The sequence below is a fragment of the Prunus persica genome, chromosome G3 (genome assembly GCF_000346465.2).
Source record: "Prunus persica cultivar Lovell chromosome G3, Prunus_persica_NCBIv2, whole genome shotgun sequence".
Lineage (NCBI taxonomy): Eukaryota > Viridiplantae > Streptophyta > Magnoliopsida > Rosales > Rosaceae > Prunus > Prunus persica.
Genome location: NC_034011.1, coordinates 1,046,266 through 1,066,487, shown reverse-complemented (window position 1 = coordinate 1,066,487; position 20,222 = coordinate 1,046,266). Strand labels below are relative to the sequence as shown.

The window sequence follows — 20,222 nt, the reverse complement described above, 5'->3', positions numbered from 1 at the left end:
TCGACACCTGGTGCTGCGCAAAACAGCTCTATCAAATGCGCTTAATTTACCCAAATACCCTTACAAAACTTGTGGACAGAAACTTTTTACTATTATAATCGTGGGTCCAGCTGCGCGAACCATCCATGGTCCCTTGCACACGTGGCGGAGGAGGTGGGCTGGGGCGGTCAGTGGCGATGACGTGGCGAAAAGCGCAGAAGGAGAAAGTGCACCTGAGCTCAAACTCGACCTCATTTTCTCTCTTTTTTTTCTTTCTCTATTTGGGTTTTTAATGTAATCCACAACTCTTGGCCTACGCCTACCGTTGGTTTCTCTCTCTCTCACTATTTTATAGGCTGCAGATATTTTTAGCTTTTCTCCAGGCCACAAATATCGTTTGGAGCTTTTTTTATTTTGTTTTTATTTTAACTATCTTATTTTATTTTATTTTTATTTATTTTTTATTTCTCCACACAGTGGTTGCTCCTCCACTTGTTGGTGTAGGCGATGAAGTAGTGCACTCGCTACCCACAATTTCAGACGACTAAACTTTTTTTTTCCCCTTTTTCTTTTTGCTGAGCAACTTTGGAACTAAATATTTTATAAAATCGAATCTCAACTATATTTCAAATGTCGGTACTCCTAAAGTTAGACATATGGAAAGAAAATATTTTTAAAAGAAGCTAAATTGGATAAAAATGCTCTTATTATTTTTGAATTTCCTAAAGAATTCTAAGAAAAATTTTGGTTTTTTTTCAAAAGTAAAAGTTTTTTGTGTGGCTAAAACCTAAATTTACTTATATGTAATTGAAATCTTAATTGAAAGAATAGATACTTTTGCATCTATATTTAGAGTATTAAACTTAATTAAAATTTCCGTCCAAAAATAATTCATAATTCACATGATCAATTAGTTTAATTTAAAAAATTAAGAATGGTAATAATAAAGTAATTAAGCAATTAAGCGTACAACACATAGAAATAGGAGAAAAACAAATTTACACATGGTGAGAAATGAATTCATCTAATAAAAAAAGTGATGGTTTTTTCTCATATATACTGAATTTTTTTTTATACATAAAATGTGGTTGAAACACTTTAAGCATCATATTTCGGATTCGCCTCATTTACTTGAATTTTCATTGTTAGGATCTCATAAAATTTTAATATAAGCTTACTAAGACAATAAAATACAATCTAAAGGTTAAAACTTTGACTCTTAAAAATAAAATTGCAATAATAATAGATATAAGTAAAACAATCGTCACATTCTCAAAACTTCTTCAGCATAACAATACTACAACAAGTCAATACATTTGGATGAAATACAATAGGCTTTAAAATTTAATTTTTATTTTTGGGTTAAAAGACTTGAAACTTCTTTAATTTTTCAAAAAGGACTAATGGATGAAAAAAAAAAATCGAAATTGTTTTTTCCAATAATCTTGCACTGGATAATGAATAAGATATGGAGATAGAAATGACTTGGCTGAAAGCGCACGTGTGAGCCAGAAAAGCGCGACTACGATAATGGTAATGATTTCGCTGCGAGTACAGCTCCTGTCCCTCGTGGCTATTTATCCCGTGGTGGCTGAATTTCTTGCACCCAAAAAAGTCACTCTATATATCATAAAAGCGGGGAGGAGACAAGACAGGCGACTGCCACGTGTCAAGAGCCTCCGTCGTCCTGAGCCACAAGATTCCATCGAATTCTCGAGTGTTCCGTTTCCCAAAACAAAATTAAAATTCATCAATAACAAAAAAAAAAAGAAGCAAAGACTGATGCTGACGTGTCACCACCTGGTTTCTTCTTCTTTTTTCTCATCACACACACAACCCTACACAATTCAACTCTCTCCTCTCTCTCTCTCTCTCTCTCCTTATTTTGCTTTCTTCTACCTTCCTTCTCCTTCTTCTGGTTCAGTTTTATCCACTTGGGTTTTGCTCTTTCCTCTGTCCAACTGAAACCCAGTTCTTGTTTTCTTCTTGAAAGCAAAAAATCGTTTTCAATTTTTGAGGTCCTGTGAACTAAAAGCAATGGAGCTGTTTGACCAAAAACCTGGCTTTAGATTGTGAAAGTCGAGTTTGGGGAACAAATAAAATGGACCCAAGGCCGTATAGAATTAGCTGTCTGAACAGAAAGAGTGTAAATTTATGAGTATTTTCTTTTTGAATGAGTGTGGGGAAGATAGAGACAAGGGTTTGTTTTGGTTTTTGCTTGCTAGAGGGGTGAGGAAAAACGGTGTCGTATCTCACAGAATCGAGGAAGAGGTCAACTTTGCATGGTGGGTGGATTAATGCTCTCTCCAGATATGGCTGCTGCTCAAGTATGCATGCACAAATTTTTTATACGTTTTATGTTATAATATAACTTGCACAGTCTGTTTTAGTGGTTATGTGAAATTATTGATGGATCGCTGAAATTTCCATTTATGTTATAATATATCAGCTATCAATTTTTATATATACACTTTCTTAATTAACTGTGGATGCTTCTCATTTCTATGAGATTTAATTAAATTTAGAGAATTTCTGACAGTGCTTTGAAGGGGTAGATAAATTAAAATAACCCCCCGTTTATTTATTTAATTTAATTTAATTATATTGAAAACTTAGGAAATTTTTTTTGTGTTGGGTGGTGATTGAAGAAGAAGAAACATTTTTGATCTTGTATTGTTGTTTCTTGGTTATGTTATGTAGGATCAATATGATGGTAGTCGTTCAGAAAGTGTTCTCTCAGCAAACAATGGGTTTTCATTTAGTGCCTCTGGGCTCCAGTTGAAGGATCAATTCTCTAATGGAAATGACTCTGCTCCCAAGGTTTTTCAATTTTTATTTTTATTTTTCCATTTTTCTATTTTAGTTTTCATTAAGATTATGATTAATTGTTGTTCAACATTCACTCACTTGCCTTATCTTGGTTTTAATAGGCGAGAAAACCATACACAATCACAAAACAAAGAGAGAGATGGACAGAGGAAGAGCATAAGAAATTCCTTGAAGCTTTAAAGCTGTATGGTCGAGCCTGGCGAAAGATAGAAGGTATATTTGCATTAAAAGTATCACTGGCAATATATTAATTAGTTGAGATTAGAGTTGAGTATCTCAGCTGTGAAAGCTGGGTGGAGATGCATTAAGATATTACTTAACAATCTTATCATCTATCTGCGGTCCATTGAAAATATTCTGTCTGAATGACAGAGCATGTTGGCACCAAGACTGCAGTTCAGATTCGAAGTCATGCTCAAAAGTTCTTTTCTAAGGTTTACTGCTCTTATACCAGTACCCCCCATTCCCTCTCATAGTATCTATAATCCCATATATTAATGTAAGTTAAACTTTATTGGCTCAAGGCATGCAAACCATACTTGAAGGGTTGCTGCTTTCCTGCTTAATGTTGCTCTCTGACTCCTCAAGTTTGTCTTTGTCGTAGGTTGCTCGTGACTCGAATGGCAGCAATGAAATCTCGGAAGAGCCCATTGACATCCCTCCTCCTCGACCAAAACGGAAGCCAATGCGTCCTTATCCCCGAAAACTTGTACACCCTGTTAATAAAGAGACCTTTATTGTAGAGCGGCCAACAAGGTCTGCATCTCCAAATTTATCAGTTTCGGAGCCAGAAAACCAGTCTCCAACATCAGTATTATCAGTGATTGGCTCAGATACACTGGGTTCTGCTGATTCAAATACACCCAGTCGTAGTTTATCACCTGTTTCATCTGCTGCTGATGTCCATGGTGTGGACTTAAATCAGTCTGAACCCCCCAACCCATCACTGGAGGAAAGTGGATCTACATCACCAGCTGTAGCAGAAAATGGTTCACTTCCTAACGTGCAATTATCAATGGTATATGCTTATCCTTTTGCATATCTGTCCAATTTATTATGAGCCTTTTATGTGATATTGATACTCTACTGGTTGTGTTTGGTGAAAATGTCCAGAAGCTTGAGTTATTTCCCACGGATAATGTTGATGCTAGCGGAGTTTCATCTGAGGAGGTATCCGCACGAAGCCTTAAACTCTTTGGAAGAACTGTATTGGTCACGGATTCCCACAGACCATCTTCTCCAACCTTGGGAACTTCTAAATCACTGCCTTCTGATGTGAAAGAGGAGAAACCTGTGCAGATATCAACACCATGTAACTTTACAGCTACAGAATCTGCATCTGGGAGTGTGGAACATGTTTGGGATAATTTTCCCTATGGAGTACATCCAGGCATGTATTTTATGCAATTTCAGAATCAGAACTCAAATCTGGTAGAACCTGGTTCTGCTTATCCTGTACCATGGTGGACCTTATGTCCAAAATTGCCATTTCCTTTTATTCCATTCCATAAGCCACAAGCAGTAAAAGAACATTTTGATGGTAATCTTGGAGATCCTAAGGAAGTTGAGAAGGAAGGGTCTTGGACTGGTTCAGATGCTGGATCAGTCAACGATGAGGAAAACGGTGACAAATGTCTAGGTATTGAGACTGAGGGTAAAGAACAAGAGCCAAATTCGGTTCTCCAATTTAAGGCAAGTGCAAACTCAGCCTTCTCTGAATTAAGAGCAAGCCCTAGCCCTGGAAAGTGTAGAAAAGGATTTGTACCGTATAAAAGATGTTTGGCTGAGAGAGACACCTCTACAATAGCAAGTGAAGACAGGGATGGGAAAAGAGTCGACCTTTCCTTGTAGTGTCCTGCTATTGAGGTTTGTCGTAGAATCTTTCTATGTTAGTCAAGAGGTCTTTTTTCACAGAACAAGGAACTTGTTTCCGGTACCTTTTAGTTTAAGATGTGATCAGTTTCAGCTGCTGGTGGATGACTCAAAATGGGAAAAACAGTAGTAGCATTTCTGTGGCCTTGCAGATTCTATTATGGTAGTTCTGGTTTTGACCTCTTAACTGTGTAAAGGCAAGCTAGCCATTTCTTGTGTGTTTCGTATCTCCTTGTTTTGCTTTTACAACCAGCATTTGGTAGTACTAGCTTTTGTATTACTTTCCATTCTTTTTCCTTCTTCGTAACTATGAATTTCATATGGTCTCAGTGTTAACATTTATGAGTTGAAGAGAAATATTCTTCGAATAAAGTGTTAACTATTGAGTATTGAGCATAGTTTCTTTGCAGAGAGTGAAGGAAGAGAGCAAAACGTAATAAACAACTATCTTATGCTTTGTTAGGACAAGCCTAAGTTGGACCTTTTTTTGGGGTCAAGAGCCTAAGTTGGACTTTGACGATGATGTATATGACCTTTCAGTCCGTGGGAGAGGCTATAGTGCATGGTAAGTTATAAGGGGTGTCTTTGTGGGGTATCTAAGAGCTATCGGATGAAATCCAACGGTGAGTTTTTAAAGGAGGGTGCATTGTAGAACCGGGTTGACATTACCCGTTGGAAACCCAACTTCAGTTGAAGATCTTTCCCTCTTTCTAAAAAACTTAGAACCTCAGTCATCTTTCTTTCAATCTAATGCAAACCCACAATTACAAAGATCCAAAAACTCTATAGTCGCTTCATTGTCATCAGCTCCTCGGGAGGCCTGTTATCTATGGTATCCTTGGTATGACGATTAATGGCTTTTATCTAGCTATTGCCCTGTTTTGATCCTATGGCTCAAGTGAAAACCCCCTCTCTTTTTCGTTTAGCAGACAAGATCCCGGAAGAAAGGAAAGTAACATCTCTCTTTTTGTAGCTAGACGCTGCAGCAATAGTTGTTCCTCGATTGTGGTGGAGATGGAGTCTCCATTACCAAAGAGTCTTCTCTAATGTCCACCACAATCTCTCAAGTTGACTGACTTTGAGAGGTAAATTCGCTCTTGATGGATTGATTTTATTGGGTTTGGTTTGTTTTTGGTGAAGGTGGGAAATTCGTCATTTCTGCGATCAATAATGTGTCATTTCCTTATGAATATTCAATATATTTAGTTGATTATTTTTTGGTAATTGTGGGAAATTATGAAATTTAACAGCTTGGGTAAAAGATTCTAAACTTAGGCTTAATGCGCATTAGGAGTAAGCATTTGAAGATGATATTGGGTGAAGTTCTGTAGTTGCTGGTTTGAATTGCATTTGTGTTCTTAGTTGAACATGTTGGTTCTGACTTGTTCTTTTTTCCATATTATTTCACAATAGATGATGTAACTGTTATTAAATTTTGCTTGTGTTTCGTGTAATCGGAATCCAACAAGTTAGGCTTTGTGTCTTTTCTGTCAATTTGGCTAATGTTTTGTATAATTGGAATGCACTGCTATGCACTAATGTTTGCAATGCAGTAATGTTTGATTAATGAACTAATGTTTGCTATGCAGTAATATAAAAGCAGTTCAATAATATATATGGGTAAAATGTCTGAGGCCTTAGAGAAGAGTGATGATTGTGTAATAGCTAATGGGACGGTTTACATACCTGAAGTAAGAAATGAGGATACACCAGCAGTTGGGATGGAGTTCGACTTGCTTGACCTCGTTTATGATTTCTATAGTAAATAAGCATTCTTGGCTGATTTTGGTATTCGACATCATTCCAGCTTTAGGGGAAAAAGTAATGAAGAGATTCTGAGGAAAGAATTTGTATGTTGCAAACAAGGTGCATATAGGAAAGATGAAACTCGGATGAGAAAAAGACAGCGGGGGATAAGTAGATGCGATTGCAAGGCTAAGATTGTGGTTGTAAAATATATATTCTAGCGCCAGAGAGATAATATGCACTCTGCACTTGTTCACGCTAAAACTAAACAGATAGATATAAGGCTAACTTACAGGTGATGTGGATGGCTTGGACCCGAGGTGCATTCGGACCGTGGTGCCTTTCCTCGAGGTGTGATACTGGATTCGGCCTGAAGAGTGAAAAAACGGCAGATGAGGCCTAGGATACCGGTGTGGTCGACCGAAGACCCTTCGATGCCAAAGTCAGTGACTAAGAGCAATTCTATTGACAATGTGGAAACACAAGTCAAGTAAATCGTCTTACCTCCTGGCTGGGCCAAGAGGCTCTATTTATAGAGAACATTTTGGGTGCTCTTAGTACTTAGTTTCAAAGTGGGACTCGTGGGAGTGTCTTCAACAGTCAACACGTTTCTTGACAAGTTCTGGTGGGAGTTCTAAGGTTATCTGTCAGAATCGGCTGGATGTGCTGACTGGTCGTTCGACATTGTGTGCCGAAGGTTGGTACGGGTGAGTCGGTCGATAGCTCTTACCGACTTGACGACTATGTATGAATCGGTGGTGTATGCCAATTGTCCATTCGACGTGGCTCGTCAAGTTGGTTTCAGCCTCGTTCACCTTCCATGTGTCATGATGCGAGTGGGGGGGGGGGTCAGATATGGTACAAACAATACTGCTTCAAATGTGGAAGGTTTCGAGGGCCTCTTCCAATTCAACAGCACCATTATCTTATTCCTTTCATTATTGACATGTTATTGACATGATTTTCATTCGAATTTTTTTACATATACCCAAGCAAAAACTAACATGCAAGTGAAGCACAAACAAGAAATGCCAAATCCAACACCATTGATGGTACAAATTGGGGAAAACCGTTACTCTAATCCTAAACTCAAATTCCATAAATTACTTACCAAATGCTGGTTCTTGAACAATCGCAGGGTGTCTGTGTGGGTTTGCTCCACAAATGGAACCTATCACTTCCAACGAATACGACTTTGCTCCTTCCCTTTCCACTGCTTCGCCCTTTCACGGTTTCAGAATCCAAGCCTTTGCCATTTCCACTCAAAGTAAATACTTTTTTAGGGTTTAGAGAGCGGAGTTGCCTTCAACCATTGTTTGTTCAAAGTTACGGGTTTCTCAGAGCTTAGCGGTTTCTCAGAGATATGGGTTTCGGTTATTAGAGCTATGAGTTTTTTTTTGTTCAAACTTCAAACTTGCTTTTTTTTTTCTTTTTTTTTTTTTGTTTTTTTGACGAACTTCAAACTTGCTGGGTATTAAATTCGGGTTTATGTTCCTCACCTACCCGATTGTAAAACTTTATCTCAACTGTCCATAGCCCTTTGATTAATCTGATGGCTATAAAGTGAACCTCTTATAACTTCCCCCGCATTATAGCCTTCCAGTATGCTTAATGGTTAAACATTGTACTTTGGGCTTCGGAAAAGAATGAACAAAAATTGGCTCTTGGGTTTCTAGCCTACTTAAGTGGCAGCAGCTCTTGGCTACATTTTTCCTCTCCCTACACGTTTTTTTGTATTTCTAATTTTTTTATAGCAATCAAATATAAACAATTCCCAAGGTGTAGGGATAAACGATGTTAATCACTTATTTATTTATTTAATATCAAAGATAAACTTGAACAGTACAATAAAAAAAAGATCAAATATGACTTAAATGAACCCTACTACCACCACCATCACCTAAAGAAACGTCTTCATGGCCACACCCACCACCACATTCGTAATGGATCTAGGAAAAATATAATTTCCATCGATCAACATGCACATAATAGCAAACAAATAAACGAAAACAACAACCCTGCTAAAGAACAATAGGGTGATTTGTAGCAATATTCGTCAAAGACAATGTAGAACTAAAAGAGAGCATGAGCAGTATTAGGGATCGGATTTTGGGAGAATGATGTGATTGAGAACATAGCCTAAAAGGAGTGATTGGGAACTTCAATATGAGCATGACTCAGAAGAAATCACCACAAAGGGTTTTTTATTCAAAACGCCCTAATGAACTTATTCACTAACCCAAAAGAAAAAGTCGAGAAGACAGGATCGGGAGAAGGAGCATTGATGCTTCTTTCTCCTCCCCCTCTATGAATTTTTCCTTTGAGACTTATAGAGAGAGAGAAAACGGCTAAAGTTTTTTCTCCTATCAATGATGTTAACTACTTAATCTACAAACATCTTACTTTTTTCTTTCTTCACAGTGAGTAAAAAGGATTATATGGTTTGCAATATAATATTTGTTGTGTATCGCATACGTTGGTGTGACAACTTAGGGCCATATTCTCTTGCTAATTCTCAAATCCCTTTAAATAGTGACAATTTAGGAGCTTCAAGTAACAATTATTTTCACAAAATAACTCAAGTGATTAAGAATACTTATCCTTGCATCTTATTTCCTAAATTCAATAAGCAAAATAACGGTGATTCTCTTCTTTCGTATTTATATATAATAAAAAACCATAGGTGAAAAGGACTTTTAAAAAAGGGGAATTCACTATTATACCCAATATGGGGGCCCAAATTATAAAAATACCCTATATGAAATAGACTTTAGAAACACACCCAAAACCCATTTACAACATAACAAAAAAGCTTTTAACTTCTTATAAATTACAAAACTACCATCAATTTCTTAAAACAAGCCCAACCCCAAAATCTCATAAAAATACCCAAAACACTCAATAGGGCATCAAAGTAATTTAATAATCAATATTAAATTCAATAAGGCCAGCTATCATCTTTTGAGTTTTTTTTGGGTTTGTTTATAGAAATTCAATTGTGTAGGGTTTATTTATAATATTAGTGCTAGAAATGGGTATATCACTAAATATCTCTTTAAAAAATGACAAAACTAATGGTATGGTGTGAGCCCCAACGCGAGTGACAGCGTCCCACGAGGTGAAAAGCAAAAAACATTACACTCACTCGAGACTTCCGTCTATTACTTCATTTATTAGCATCTTTGTCACTGTGGCTCTTTCTCTCCTCCATCGTTCGCTTTACTCGCTCACTCACTCACTCACTCACTCTACCTCCTGGTAAGAAGAAAGCAAATTAAGAACACCAAGACAAACATAAAACAAAAACAAGAAGGACCACATCAAGAAATGTCACCAACTCTGCAGCTGCTGCTGCCGCTCCTCCTCCTCACATTTCTAGCCTCCACAGCCCTCTCCCACTTGCCTTCATCCTCCGTCACTACCACCACCTCACTCTCCATCTACGACTGGCAGTCCGCACGCGCCACCTACTACGCCGCTTCGGACCCCCGCGACGCCGTCGGCGGCGCCTGCGGCTACGGAGATTTGGTGAAGGCCGGCTACGGCATGGCAACGGTGGGGCTGAGCGAGCCTCTGTTCGAGCGCGGCCAGATCTGCGGCGCGTGCTTCGTGCTCCGCTGCGTCGATGACATGCGCTGGTGCATTCCGGGCACCTCCATCATCGTCACCGCCACCAACTTCTGCGCCCCTAACTACGGCTTCACCGCCGACGGTGGGGGCCACTGCAACCCTCCCAACAAGCACCTGGTGCTCCCCATCGAGGCCTTCGAGAAGATCGCCATTTGGAAAGCTGGCAATATGCCCGTCCAGTATCGCAGGTAAAGTTGGTTATTATTTGCTTATTAATTGGTTTTTGGGGCTTCCAATTTTGTTGCCTTCAACTTTACTCTTTCTTAGTTTTAGATTTGGGACCAAAACTAATAAATTCCGGAAAATAAAAAATAAAAACGGGACTTTGGCATCACATTTTCTTAAATGTGAATTTATTATGAGAAAAAAGCAAATATGAGGCGAGTGAAGCTGAAAATGGTAACTTTTGGATTCAACAGCAAGTTTTAGAGAGGCAAATCGGGTAGCAGATCAAACCCTAATGGCCTATATAGGATGCCGAGGTAGTTGTAATCGAATACGAACCCTAATGAGATACGAAGATGAATAAGGGGTCTTAATCAGAGTAAGAATCTTCGTGGAATAGAAAGATGACAAAGAAGGTTTGCTGAGGCAACTCTGATAGAACAACTTCACACACACACTGGTCCAGGATTTTGTGGCATTTGGGTACATGGGAATGTATTTGGATCTCTCTCACCTTTGGCACCAATGAGGCATCTTACCTCACATGACTCAAATAGGCTGCTAGTTGCAGAAAAATGAGGAAATACTGTCAAGACGAGTCTCATTTATTTGAACCATGCAAATACTAGAATGCGGAATTGAAAGGTCCATTTTTGGATTTGTTCTAAAAAAGAGAAGACAAGAAGAAATCTTGAAAAATAAGATTTGTGCAAGTCTAAAGAACACTTTACCAAGTTGTAAACTTAGCTTAACTCTGTATTTAAGTTCTGGAATAACTCGTTCCACTTGACGTCTACAGTTGGGAACACATATGATAGGGAGGACTAGAGTAGACTAGACTAGCAAAATGCCTACTTCTCACGTGCATTCAAGGCATAATATGGATATGTTGTTTAACTTGGAGGAATAATGGGGACTATCTATAAGAGGTTGATGACTAAAACTTGTCCCCCCAATCCTTTTGAAAATGGTGGGATTAGAGGGATAAGTTTTAGTCATCAACCTCTTATGAACAATCCTCCTTCATCCTCCAAATTAGACGACAATATCCATATTATGCCTTAAATACACATGAAATGTAGGCATTTTGCTAGTCTAGTCCAGTCCTCCCTAAGAAACAAGGCCTAGGAGTCTAAAATTCTGTGTGATGTTCATTTTATGACAAAACCCGTGTTTTTTTTTTGTGCATGGTTGAATCAGCACTTCCAGTTGTGATACTTGGCATATATACTCAAATCTCTGAGCTGTCAATGTCATCCCCCATTTATATAATATTAGCCTAAAGCATGCTTAACAACAGACAAATGCCTTCTCTCATCCTGAGATCTGTTATTCTTGTTAAATCTGTTTGAAACAGGATCAAGTGTAGAAAGGAAGGAGGAATTCGTTTCACCATAGATGGTTCTAATATCTTTATCTCAGTGCTGATCACCAATGTCGCTGGTGTCGGAGACATAGTTTCTGTGAAGATCAAAGGTTCAAGAACCGGTTGGCTTCCAATGGGACGAAATTGGGGCCAAAACTGGCATGTCAGTGCTGATCTAAAAAACCAACCTCTTTCTTTCGAGGTCACTAGCAGCGATGGGCTCACAGTTACATCTTACAACGTAGCTCCCAAGGCTTGGAACTTTGGACAGACATTTGAAGGGAAGCAGTTTCTGTGAGCACCATTTTGACTAAATAGCGTTAAGGGAACCATTTTCCTAATCTTCCTTTGTCATATTTATTCTAGTTTTCTCTCAGTGGAGAATTAGTTAGATTGCGGATTATATTGTTGTACAAAGATATATATATCAAAGCTTAGTTATTAAAAGGCACCAGAAAGTGAACTTGGATGCTTGAGGTGTAAGGTTGAGGAGTATGCTGATGCTCAGCACATGCTGCAGAATAATCCTAGTTGTGTGCAGTGCGGTGTAATTCCTTAGGTGAGACCAGGTAGGGGCTTGGCGAAAGTGAAGTGTTATAGGGGCTTGGATATTCATTGATGAACATTGGTGCTCTGATTATGGCAGTGTGCTGGCGGGGCTTTTAAGTCTGATTCGTAACTGCTGATAAATTGCTTGGTTTTGGTTCTGAAGATGGTGGTTTCCTCGATTGAATTCGTAGGTCGTGATATCAAACTTCTTGCATTCGTAGGTCATGATATCAAACTTCTTGCATTCGTAGGTCATGATATCAAACTTCTTGTAGAACTTTCTTTGAGCTTCATGTAGTTTTGTTAGGCATGTTTGGGAAAGTGTTTGCTGTTCATTAAGGGGGCAGCCTAAGCTACCATTTGGAAAAAAGAAAGAAAAGAACAAGACTTGTCATCTCCAAAATTTTACCATTAAAATCTTAATACATATTTTACCCTTATCTAGCGTTTGATTGATACATTGATTTTTCAAAAGTTCGATTAAACAATCTACAGTGGGAACTCAAATTCAAATTCCTCATTTCCAATCCGTCTAAATGGACCTTTAGATTGAAGTTGCTGTCACCCACTTGGAAGGATTTTATACTTTTATAAACGAATGAATTATGAAAATCACTTCATATCAAAACTCTTCAGATTGCAGAGAGGACAACATCATTAAATAAAGGCACAAAGTCCCTTTCCGTCTCCCTATAGTTTATCGGATTTTCCTCTTTCGTCCCTATGGTCTCAATTCTCGGACTCTTCGCAATACACCCACTAGCAAAGTTCAGAATCAAAACCTTAGAGATCTTATTAGAACATGATACCTCCATCTTTAATCTAATGAAACGACCTGCCATGAGTGATAGCACTTCGTGCAAGGGACGTGGAAAATTGCCCTACCACTCCCCACCTCAGCTCCAACCGTTCACACCATACATTTTCTTTAGAAAGGCTTCTTCACTCATTCCACTCACCTAAGTTCCAAACACGTCTCCCCATTCTAAGCATAAATTCCAATCCTAAAAGCCAAAAAGTGAAAGGACATGGATTTGAATTCAACCTTAAGTATCACTGTATCAGTATCAGAAAAATCATCACATTACCATAATTGGTTGCATGACAAGGACATAATTCAACCGAGAAGAATATAATTATAAGGACCCTGCTAAGTGTTTCCATAAAGAAACCACCCCACTCTATTATGTTAGTCCTACAATTGATGTATATATCAAGTGATGAGCAAACATCACATAAGCATCATGTGACCTTGTTTCCAGACAACCACAAAGATCGCTGTTTCCAAATCTCTCAGTTGCATCATAACCAGAACCCAAGCTGTAAAATAATAATTTGACACCCGAGATTTCTTTTCCAAATCACTGACAGAACCAGAGATAAAGGACAGAGGATGCACCTAAAAGGTATACTCAGCAAAGTACTTACAATACCTATTGTGTTTGTATTATTGAGAGTTGAAGTAAGTTCAATGCTGGTTCTAAAATTTACTTTTTCGCCATCCCAAAAATACAATATTGATGATGATCCTTAAAAAAATGAGAATCTTTTGCAGTTTGCAAATGGTATATATGAATCTGTTTAGAACAATCCAAAAATGGGATGAAAATGATAATATTTTGTATATATGGATGCATATGGTAACAAATTCATCATGATGTTATACTCTGTTTTGTTTCAACTTCATGAAAATTTTATACTCTCTCAGTTTGCGCATGGTATATATGAATCTGTTTAGAACAATCTAAAAATGGGATGAAAATGATAATATTTTGTATATATGGATGCATATGGTAACAAATTCATCATGATGTTATACTCTGTTTTGTTTCAACTTCATGAAAATTTTACTCTCTCTCTCTCTCTCTCTCTCTCTCTCTCTCTCTCTCTCTCTCTCTCTCTCTCGTGCATTGTCCGCACCCACACAACAGTCCTGAAAAACCTTTATTTTCTAATTTCTTTAACCCTAATTTCTTTTTCCATTTTCTTACCCAATAAAATCCTAAGCCAACTATTCTCCACAATCATTGCCCTTCAAGAGTCCTCCAAAAGTGCCATAGAACCCTGTTTTTCTGTGCTGTAGAAATTCCTGCTTTAACCTATAATTTCAAATCTTAATTCCAGCCCCTAAACCGTAAACTACTCCTATCTTAAGCCATTAACCAAAATTTACCAATATATAACATCTACCTCACATGCATGATGCACCACCAAGATTTGACCATCATATTCAGCACTTGATAGCTTTCTCTCTAATTATTGGGTAGTCAGTTCCAATATTGTTGCCATATTATCCAATAAAAATATTTGCTTATAGTATAGTTGGAAAGAGGCTTGGTGTATGCTTCATTCTATCCCTTCTAGATTCATCCGGTATAATATCATCAACATAGGACAACTTCTCAATTCTTCATAAAATAACTAGAGTGTGTGTCCACCCCAACAACCTCGAATCTCAAGTTGAAGTGAAAGAGCCATTTGCATTATCTAACTAATAAAAAGTAAATTGAGATTCCTACTGTTTGTTGAATTTGGGAATTATGTTTGGTGCCAATTGTTTTAGAGTAAGAACAACACGGAAATTTAAGGAAAAAACTACGAGAAAACGTAGAAACTACTAGCACCACACTAGTAAGTTTCTAGGAGTCGCTCCTAGACCTTGCATCACACCTAGGGTTATACTGCACCACACAATCCTGGAGAGAAGCATATACTTGCTAGACATAGAGTTCTGTAATGACCTTAGGCCTCTATGTCTTTCGTACTCCCAACCAACTCTACTTTCAGGTTTCCATCACAATATAGGCATAAAAGAGTAATGCTAAAAAGATATTAACAACTATGAGTTCTAGGTTTTGCATTACAATAGAGACTAAATAAAAGATATTAAACACTGGTCATACACCACAACAAAACCATTAAAAAACACTGTGCAGCTGCAATACAACCCAAAAAGAGAGACAGGTATGACTGAGGTTTTGCTGTCCAATAATATATAAGTTCCAAGCATACAGTCTTACCTGGAGGCAAGCAATTTGATTCCAAACACAGCTAGCTCAGTCATGTTGTAATATTTTGGGAGGTGTCACTAGTGTTCTATACAAAGCAATATTATAACTGTTAAGCTATCTCTTAAAATTTCCTTATGGTAATATAATTTCTGTCATCTTTAATAACTTTTCCTAAAGAGTGCAGTACTTTTATGAATGCCAAGTCCATAAACCTTGCAAACAAATAGAAGCTGCAAGCTTCATGTGCATTGTCATAAGTTCATAAGTATTACTTCAAAATATGCTGCACAACCACAAAACTCACTCCAGACTTAAAGACAACACTAAAGGCACAACAGAAGTGAATCAACAAAAACTTCCATGTCTGCTGTAATCTACAACAAGGCGGAATGGAAAAAAGGACATGTATTTCATATCCAGGTAGATCTTTTTGAATTGTTTCACTTCAACATTAGATGTGAATTGTCCGAGTATAGACTACATGATACAAGTGGATGTAAGTATATTCAATATTCAAATAAATGCAAAGCAGATACAAATGAATTTCAATCTCAATTACTATCTCACATAAACTATACTGAGTTAATCCGAGGCCAAGAGAGAAAACCTGGCAGAAACCGTAGATGCAAGATAAGAGGAGGTGGAAGAGAAACCAACCAACCTCTCACAAGAATCAAAAGCTCTCACTGTATGAAATCGAACCACCGAGCCAGAGCAGAACATTACACCAAGAGAAAACAGAGAACAAAAGAATCAAATCAAAGCTTCTGATGAGATTCGATGAGCAATGCATGTAGCATGATATGAAGTGCAGCTTCATAGACAGGCATATCATAATGCATCCCATCAACCGTGCATCGAACCCCGCAATTCCAACTCAAGGACTCAATGTCCAGCAACAACAGGGGACCACCGGCTTTGCGCAAAATCTTACTATTGTGAAGCTCCTTATCATACTCACCACGCATTGCATCAGTCATCTTCTCCCTCTTCTCCTCTGTATTCAACATCGAGTTTATCAACGTGGGCATGCCAATCCAAAACAAGTGGGGCGATCGGGCCGAAACAGAGACCGAGCCCGAGCTGGTTACCGGCCTGTCGGAGCCGGTATCTGGCGAAAATGGCAACAAAGACACAGAAGCACTCCTTAGTGATTGTAATTGAACACCAAAATCTGATGCGTTGGTGTAGTGAAGCATGTGCCAGAGCCCAGAACCCATCACCAACACATCTGGGTAGTTGCGATTTCGCTTGAAACCGTTGACCAGATTGGTCAAATTGACAGTGTAAGGAGCCCAGATGAAATCCAATCGCATCCCAATCTCACCCACCACAATCTGATAATCACTGTGCCTCTTAAACAGATCTCTATTAACCTTCTCCAGAGGCCCAGAATCCAAAACCAGACTCAACAACGAAAGCGCCACAAGCCTGGCTTGAGAGTCACCAGCCACCACAACCCAGGATCCGTTGAGCAGATCAGAGGCGTCAAAACGCCCTAGTTTCTGAAACCCGCATGCAGAAACGGTAGAGGAAGAAGTCCAAGCCCACGACTTGTCGTAATTGACGGTGTTGTTGTCGAGGGGGTTGAAATTGGGGGAGGGGGTGACCTCCCAAACGACGTCGTGGAGGTGGGAGAGGCAGGACTCACGGCGGTTCTCGAAAACGACGACGGAGGAGACGGTGGTGACGAAGTCGTTGACGGAAGGGAAGTAAGGGGTGAGGTGGACGCCAATGGCAAGAGTGATGAAGAGAGCGCCGCTGAAGAAGAGCATTTTGTTGCGGCTGAGATGATAACCGGCCATGCCCATCGGAACCAAAACCACCACGCAAGCAGCCAACACCCCCAATTGCACTGCTCCGATCATATTACGATTATTTTCCTCGCTATTTTTCTCATCAAACCAATCTTTCTAATTTGTATTTCTTTCTATTCTCAAGCTTCTGATTTGATCTGACCAACAGGATTTTGAATTTTCGATGCCTTGTGAATCAATCTTCCATTTACTCTGTAAAAAATGAATTGCCCTGTCTTATTATTTGACCGACTCTGAAAGGAACGTCACAGCCAACAACCACCAAAGAGGAAGAAGGAGAAGAGTGCGTGTTGTGTGTTTTCTGTGGGATGAGATTTCGGGAGCGAAGGGGTCGAATAGCAGACAATTTGGCTCCTCATTCGTGGGGTGCGAAGGGAAATAGAGAAAGATTGGTGGCTTTTTCCTATTTGAGGTTTCTTTATGGTTAAAAGTAAAATTTTCTCAAAATGTCAACTTATAATTTTAGCCCCTAAAGTTTTATTGAAGTTGCACTTTGACCGCCTGTAGTTACGATTTTCCTTTATTAATTGTAATAATTTAAGGACAATGCCATAATTTTGTCATTTTCTGGACATAATTAGCTCGTGAGTGACATGTGTGAGAGTAAATTATACTCTTTGTCCTTTTCATTACTTTATTTTGTTACAATTAACTGAAACTCTCTTAAGAAAATTTGTTAGCAATTTCAGTACTTATTTATTGAAGTATAAACTTATTTTTTTATGATCAACTATTACTTTTAAACGTAGAATAGCTTATTCAAACCATTGAAAATCATTTATGTAGCTATTGGGAAAAAAAATTTCTCATAAAACATAACTTTTCCTGTGTGTGATTGTAGATACGCAGGCCCCTCAATCTCCCGACTAGCAAAAAAATTTACTTATAATAGAGATAATATTATTTTATTATTCTCAATCAATAATATTATAACATATAAAAAAAATTATGCTGCGTATCATTGCGATAACAAAATGTACCATCCCATTGCATGAAAGTGTTTCGCCTCAACTAGATGCCCCCGAGTCCCATCCCCAGCATTGCAATTGTTCATCGTGAATAGGTTGCCCTATTATTACCCAAAAACAAGAAAGCCCAAATTATGTGAACTGTGATCTGTACATAGCTCAAATTCAGGCAGCCCACAATGGGCTAAGTTGTGTATAGTTGGGCTTGCCATAACTGATCTTAAGTTGATGAATTTTTGTATACAAGTTGTGCACATGGTCAGCTCATCCAATATATTTACAGTAGGAAATAAGGGGTCTAATTGCTATATTTTAAACACAAAGAAATTCATAAATAAACATTCAATAAATGTTCAAATTTAATGCGTATGACATGAGCAAAAGCAATGCTAAATGTACATATAAATTAGATTCGAAACATCTGAAACTTGGTCAAGGCGAATGCTTAATATTTCGTTTTAAAGACAATTTACGCTCCATTATGGTGCTCATGGTTGAATATTATCTCATTTGAATTCAATGAGACACTATAATAATTTCTAAGCACTACATGTGTTTGAATATGCCAATGTCAAAAGTTACCTATAACATGTGCATGACTTGTCTATTTATAAATGTTGAAGAACCCTTTCCCAAAATATGTGACTTAATCTAAAAAGGTGAGTGATTCACTTAAAAGATGCATTATTTTAAATTTAAATAATCACATCTTTTCAATTTTAATTTCCATTTTAAAAATAGAAAAATTTTAAAAAAATTCCAACATTTACCATCACTCTTAAATAACATGAAGCAATTAATAGAGTATAACTCAGTTGATTGAGCTCTTTCACTTTCACTCATGTGTTCAAAGATTCGAAACCCCTAAACACTTAATGAATATTTATGTAAACTCCTTTCTCAATTGCTTATACAAAACACGGAGCAAAACTTCATGCGCGCACGCACACAGGCACAGCTCACATCTATAACCACAACACAGGAAACTGAACCAAATAGAGTCCTTTCAAGCTTAGCTTAGTCTATTAAAGGCTATGATTCGGTCTCAGTCACTTTCCCAAATGTGAGTGAGTCCAACTATAAGATATCTAACTTTCTTTCTCAAGAATTGATTGAAATTATTCAAGTCACTCAATCAAAGACAGCATACAATAACCAAACTCATGAAATAATATTCTTTCCAATAGTACGCATAATAAGAAAACGATAACACTACTCCTAACAAGTCGAGAGCATTTGATGTTGATTGGGCAAGTAGCCATGATCATACACTCTACCTGCACTAGTGACCTTATTATCCACATTCATTCTTTTTTTGAGTGATTTGAAATTGATGTGTTCTCAACATATGCATGGAATTTTATTTTCTATTTCGTCATAATTAGCTAGCCCTAATATGCATATATTGTTTCAGACTCAAAATCCATGCAAAGATTTTGGATTCAAGAGGCAATAACAAAACATATATATACTCCCTATGTTCATAATGATCAGCAAATAAGTTGGTCAATATGTTTATATCAAATACCGTTACAAATTATTTCTATCAAGCCGAGCTCAATACGATATTTTTAGGTTAACTTGAGGTAGAGTATTAAGAAGAGAAATATGGTTACGTTTTTTTTTTAATCAATGAAGAAGATACATACCACTAAATCAAGAGCTAGTAAGAAAAAATTGTGGCTAATTAAGTTGATTGAATGTAAGGGTCTCTTGTTCTTGCTGACCTTCTCTATTATTCTTCTTGTTAAATGTCCATGTCTACGGATGTGATGAGAAGACCTTATGATCATGCGGTTAAAGAGCAATTGTTTTGTAGTTAGCAGGCTTTGCCCATTATCTTCTAAATACACTTGAGAGCTACCAAATCTTATCTCAGATCAAATTTAAACGAAGGAAAGCGTCTAAATTGAACTGTCAAAACAAAGGTCCTACATGTGGCAAACTGCCATATCTCAATGGACTTTTTGTATGCACAACTTTTGATGCAGTTTAGTATAGAGACCAGCTTCTCATCCTCGGTCTGCATTTCTACCTACAAAACTCTATCTCTTTCTCTCTGTCTCCTTCCCTTTGGGTATGGAATTTTAATTTTTTTTAACCATCAGATGTTGAAGTGAAATTGAGTGAATGCTTGGTGCGGTGGGGAAAATTAAACTAACCCTAAAATAAAAGGAGGTATGGGAAGTAAATTATCAATGGGTAGATTGTATTAGTCTTTATTCGTTTCCAACTTTTATTAAAGGGTGTTGTTATTTGCAACATATTTACTAACTAGTACTAATTGTAT

The 20,222-nt window shown here is 37.8% G+C and overlaps 3 protein-coding genes across 5 annotated transcripts; 2 read left to right on the top strand and 1 right to left on the bottom strand.

Annotated features, from left to right (window-relative positions):
- On the top strand, nt 1,621-5,076 carry LOC18782484 (protein REVEILLE 1). 2 transcript variants are annotated; one of them, XM_020559167.1, is made up of 6 exons: nt 1,621-2,306; nt 2,680-2,799; nt 2,910-3,021; nt 3,181-3,242; nt 3,413-3,826; nt 3,922-5,076. In XM_020559167.1, exons 1-6 carry the CDS (start codon nt 2,262-2,264, stop codon nt 4,657-4,659), a joined length of 1,491 nt encoding a protein of 496 aa, XP_020414756.1. In that variant the 5' UTR covers nt 1,621-2,261; the 3' UTR covers nt 4,660-5,076. The 2 variants fall into 2 exon arrangements, with proteins under 2 accessions (XP_020414756.1, XP_020414758.1); XM_020559169.1 differs by having other exon boundaries at nt 1,622-2,264.
- On the top strand, nt 9,567-12,576 carry LOC18782248 (expansin-A13). 2 transcript variants are annotated; one of them, XR_002270936.1, is made up of 3 exons: nt 9,567-10,244; nt 11,579-12,327; nt 12,388-12,576. XR_002270936.1 is itself a non-coding variant. In XM_007215760.2 (2 exons), exons 1-2 carry the CDS (start codon nt 9,754-9,756, stop codon nt 11,883-11,885), a joined length of 798 nt encoding a protein of 265 aa, XP_007215822.1. In that variant the 5' UTR covers nt 9,567-9,753; the 3' UTR covers nt 11,886-12,576. The 2 variants fall into 2 exon arrangements, 1 of the variants encoding a protein (XP_007215822.1); XM_007215760.2 differs by having other exon boundaries at nt 11,579-12,576.
- On the bottom strand, nt 15,535-17,322 carry LOC18783333. Its single transcript, XM_007215500.2, has one exon. It carries the CDS (start codon nt 17,013-17,015, stop codon nt 15,906-15,908), a length of 1,110 nt encoding a protein of 369 aa, XP_007215562.1. The 5' UTR covers nt 17,016-17,322; the 3' UTR covers nt 15,535-15,905.

Coding starts and splice junctions, on each gene's coding strand:
- LOC18782484 (XM_020559167.1), top strand. CDS start 2,262: ATGGTGGGTGGATTAATGCTCTCTCCAGATATGGCTGCTGCTCAA. Junction 3,022..3,180: donor AGCCTGGCGAAAGATAGAAG/GTATATTTGCAT, acceptor TCTGAATGACAG/AGCATGTTGGCACCAAGACT. Junction 3,827..3,921: donor CTAACGTGCAATTATCAATG/GTATATGCTTAT, acceptor GAAAATGTCCAG/AAGCTTGAGTTATTTCCCAC.
- LOC18782248 (XM_007215760.2), top strand. CDS start 9,754: ATGTCACCAACTCTGCAGCTGCTGCTGCCGCTCCTCCTCCTCACATTT. Junction 10,245..11,578: donor ATGCCCGTCCAGTATCGCAG/GTAAAGTTGGTT, acceptor TGTTTGAAACAG/GATCAAGTGTAGAAAGGAAG.
- LOC18783333 (XM_007215500.2), bottom strand. CDS start 17,015: ATGATCGGAGCAGTGCAATTGGGGGTGTTGGCTGCTTGCGTGGTGGTT.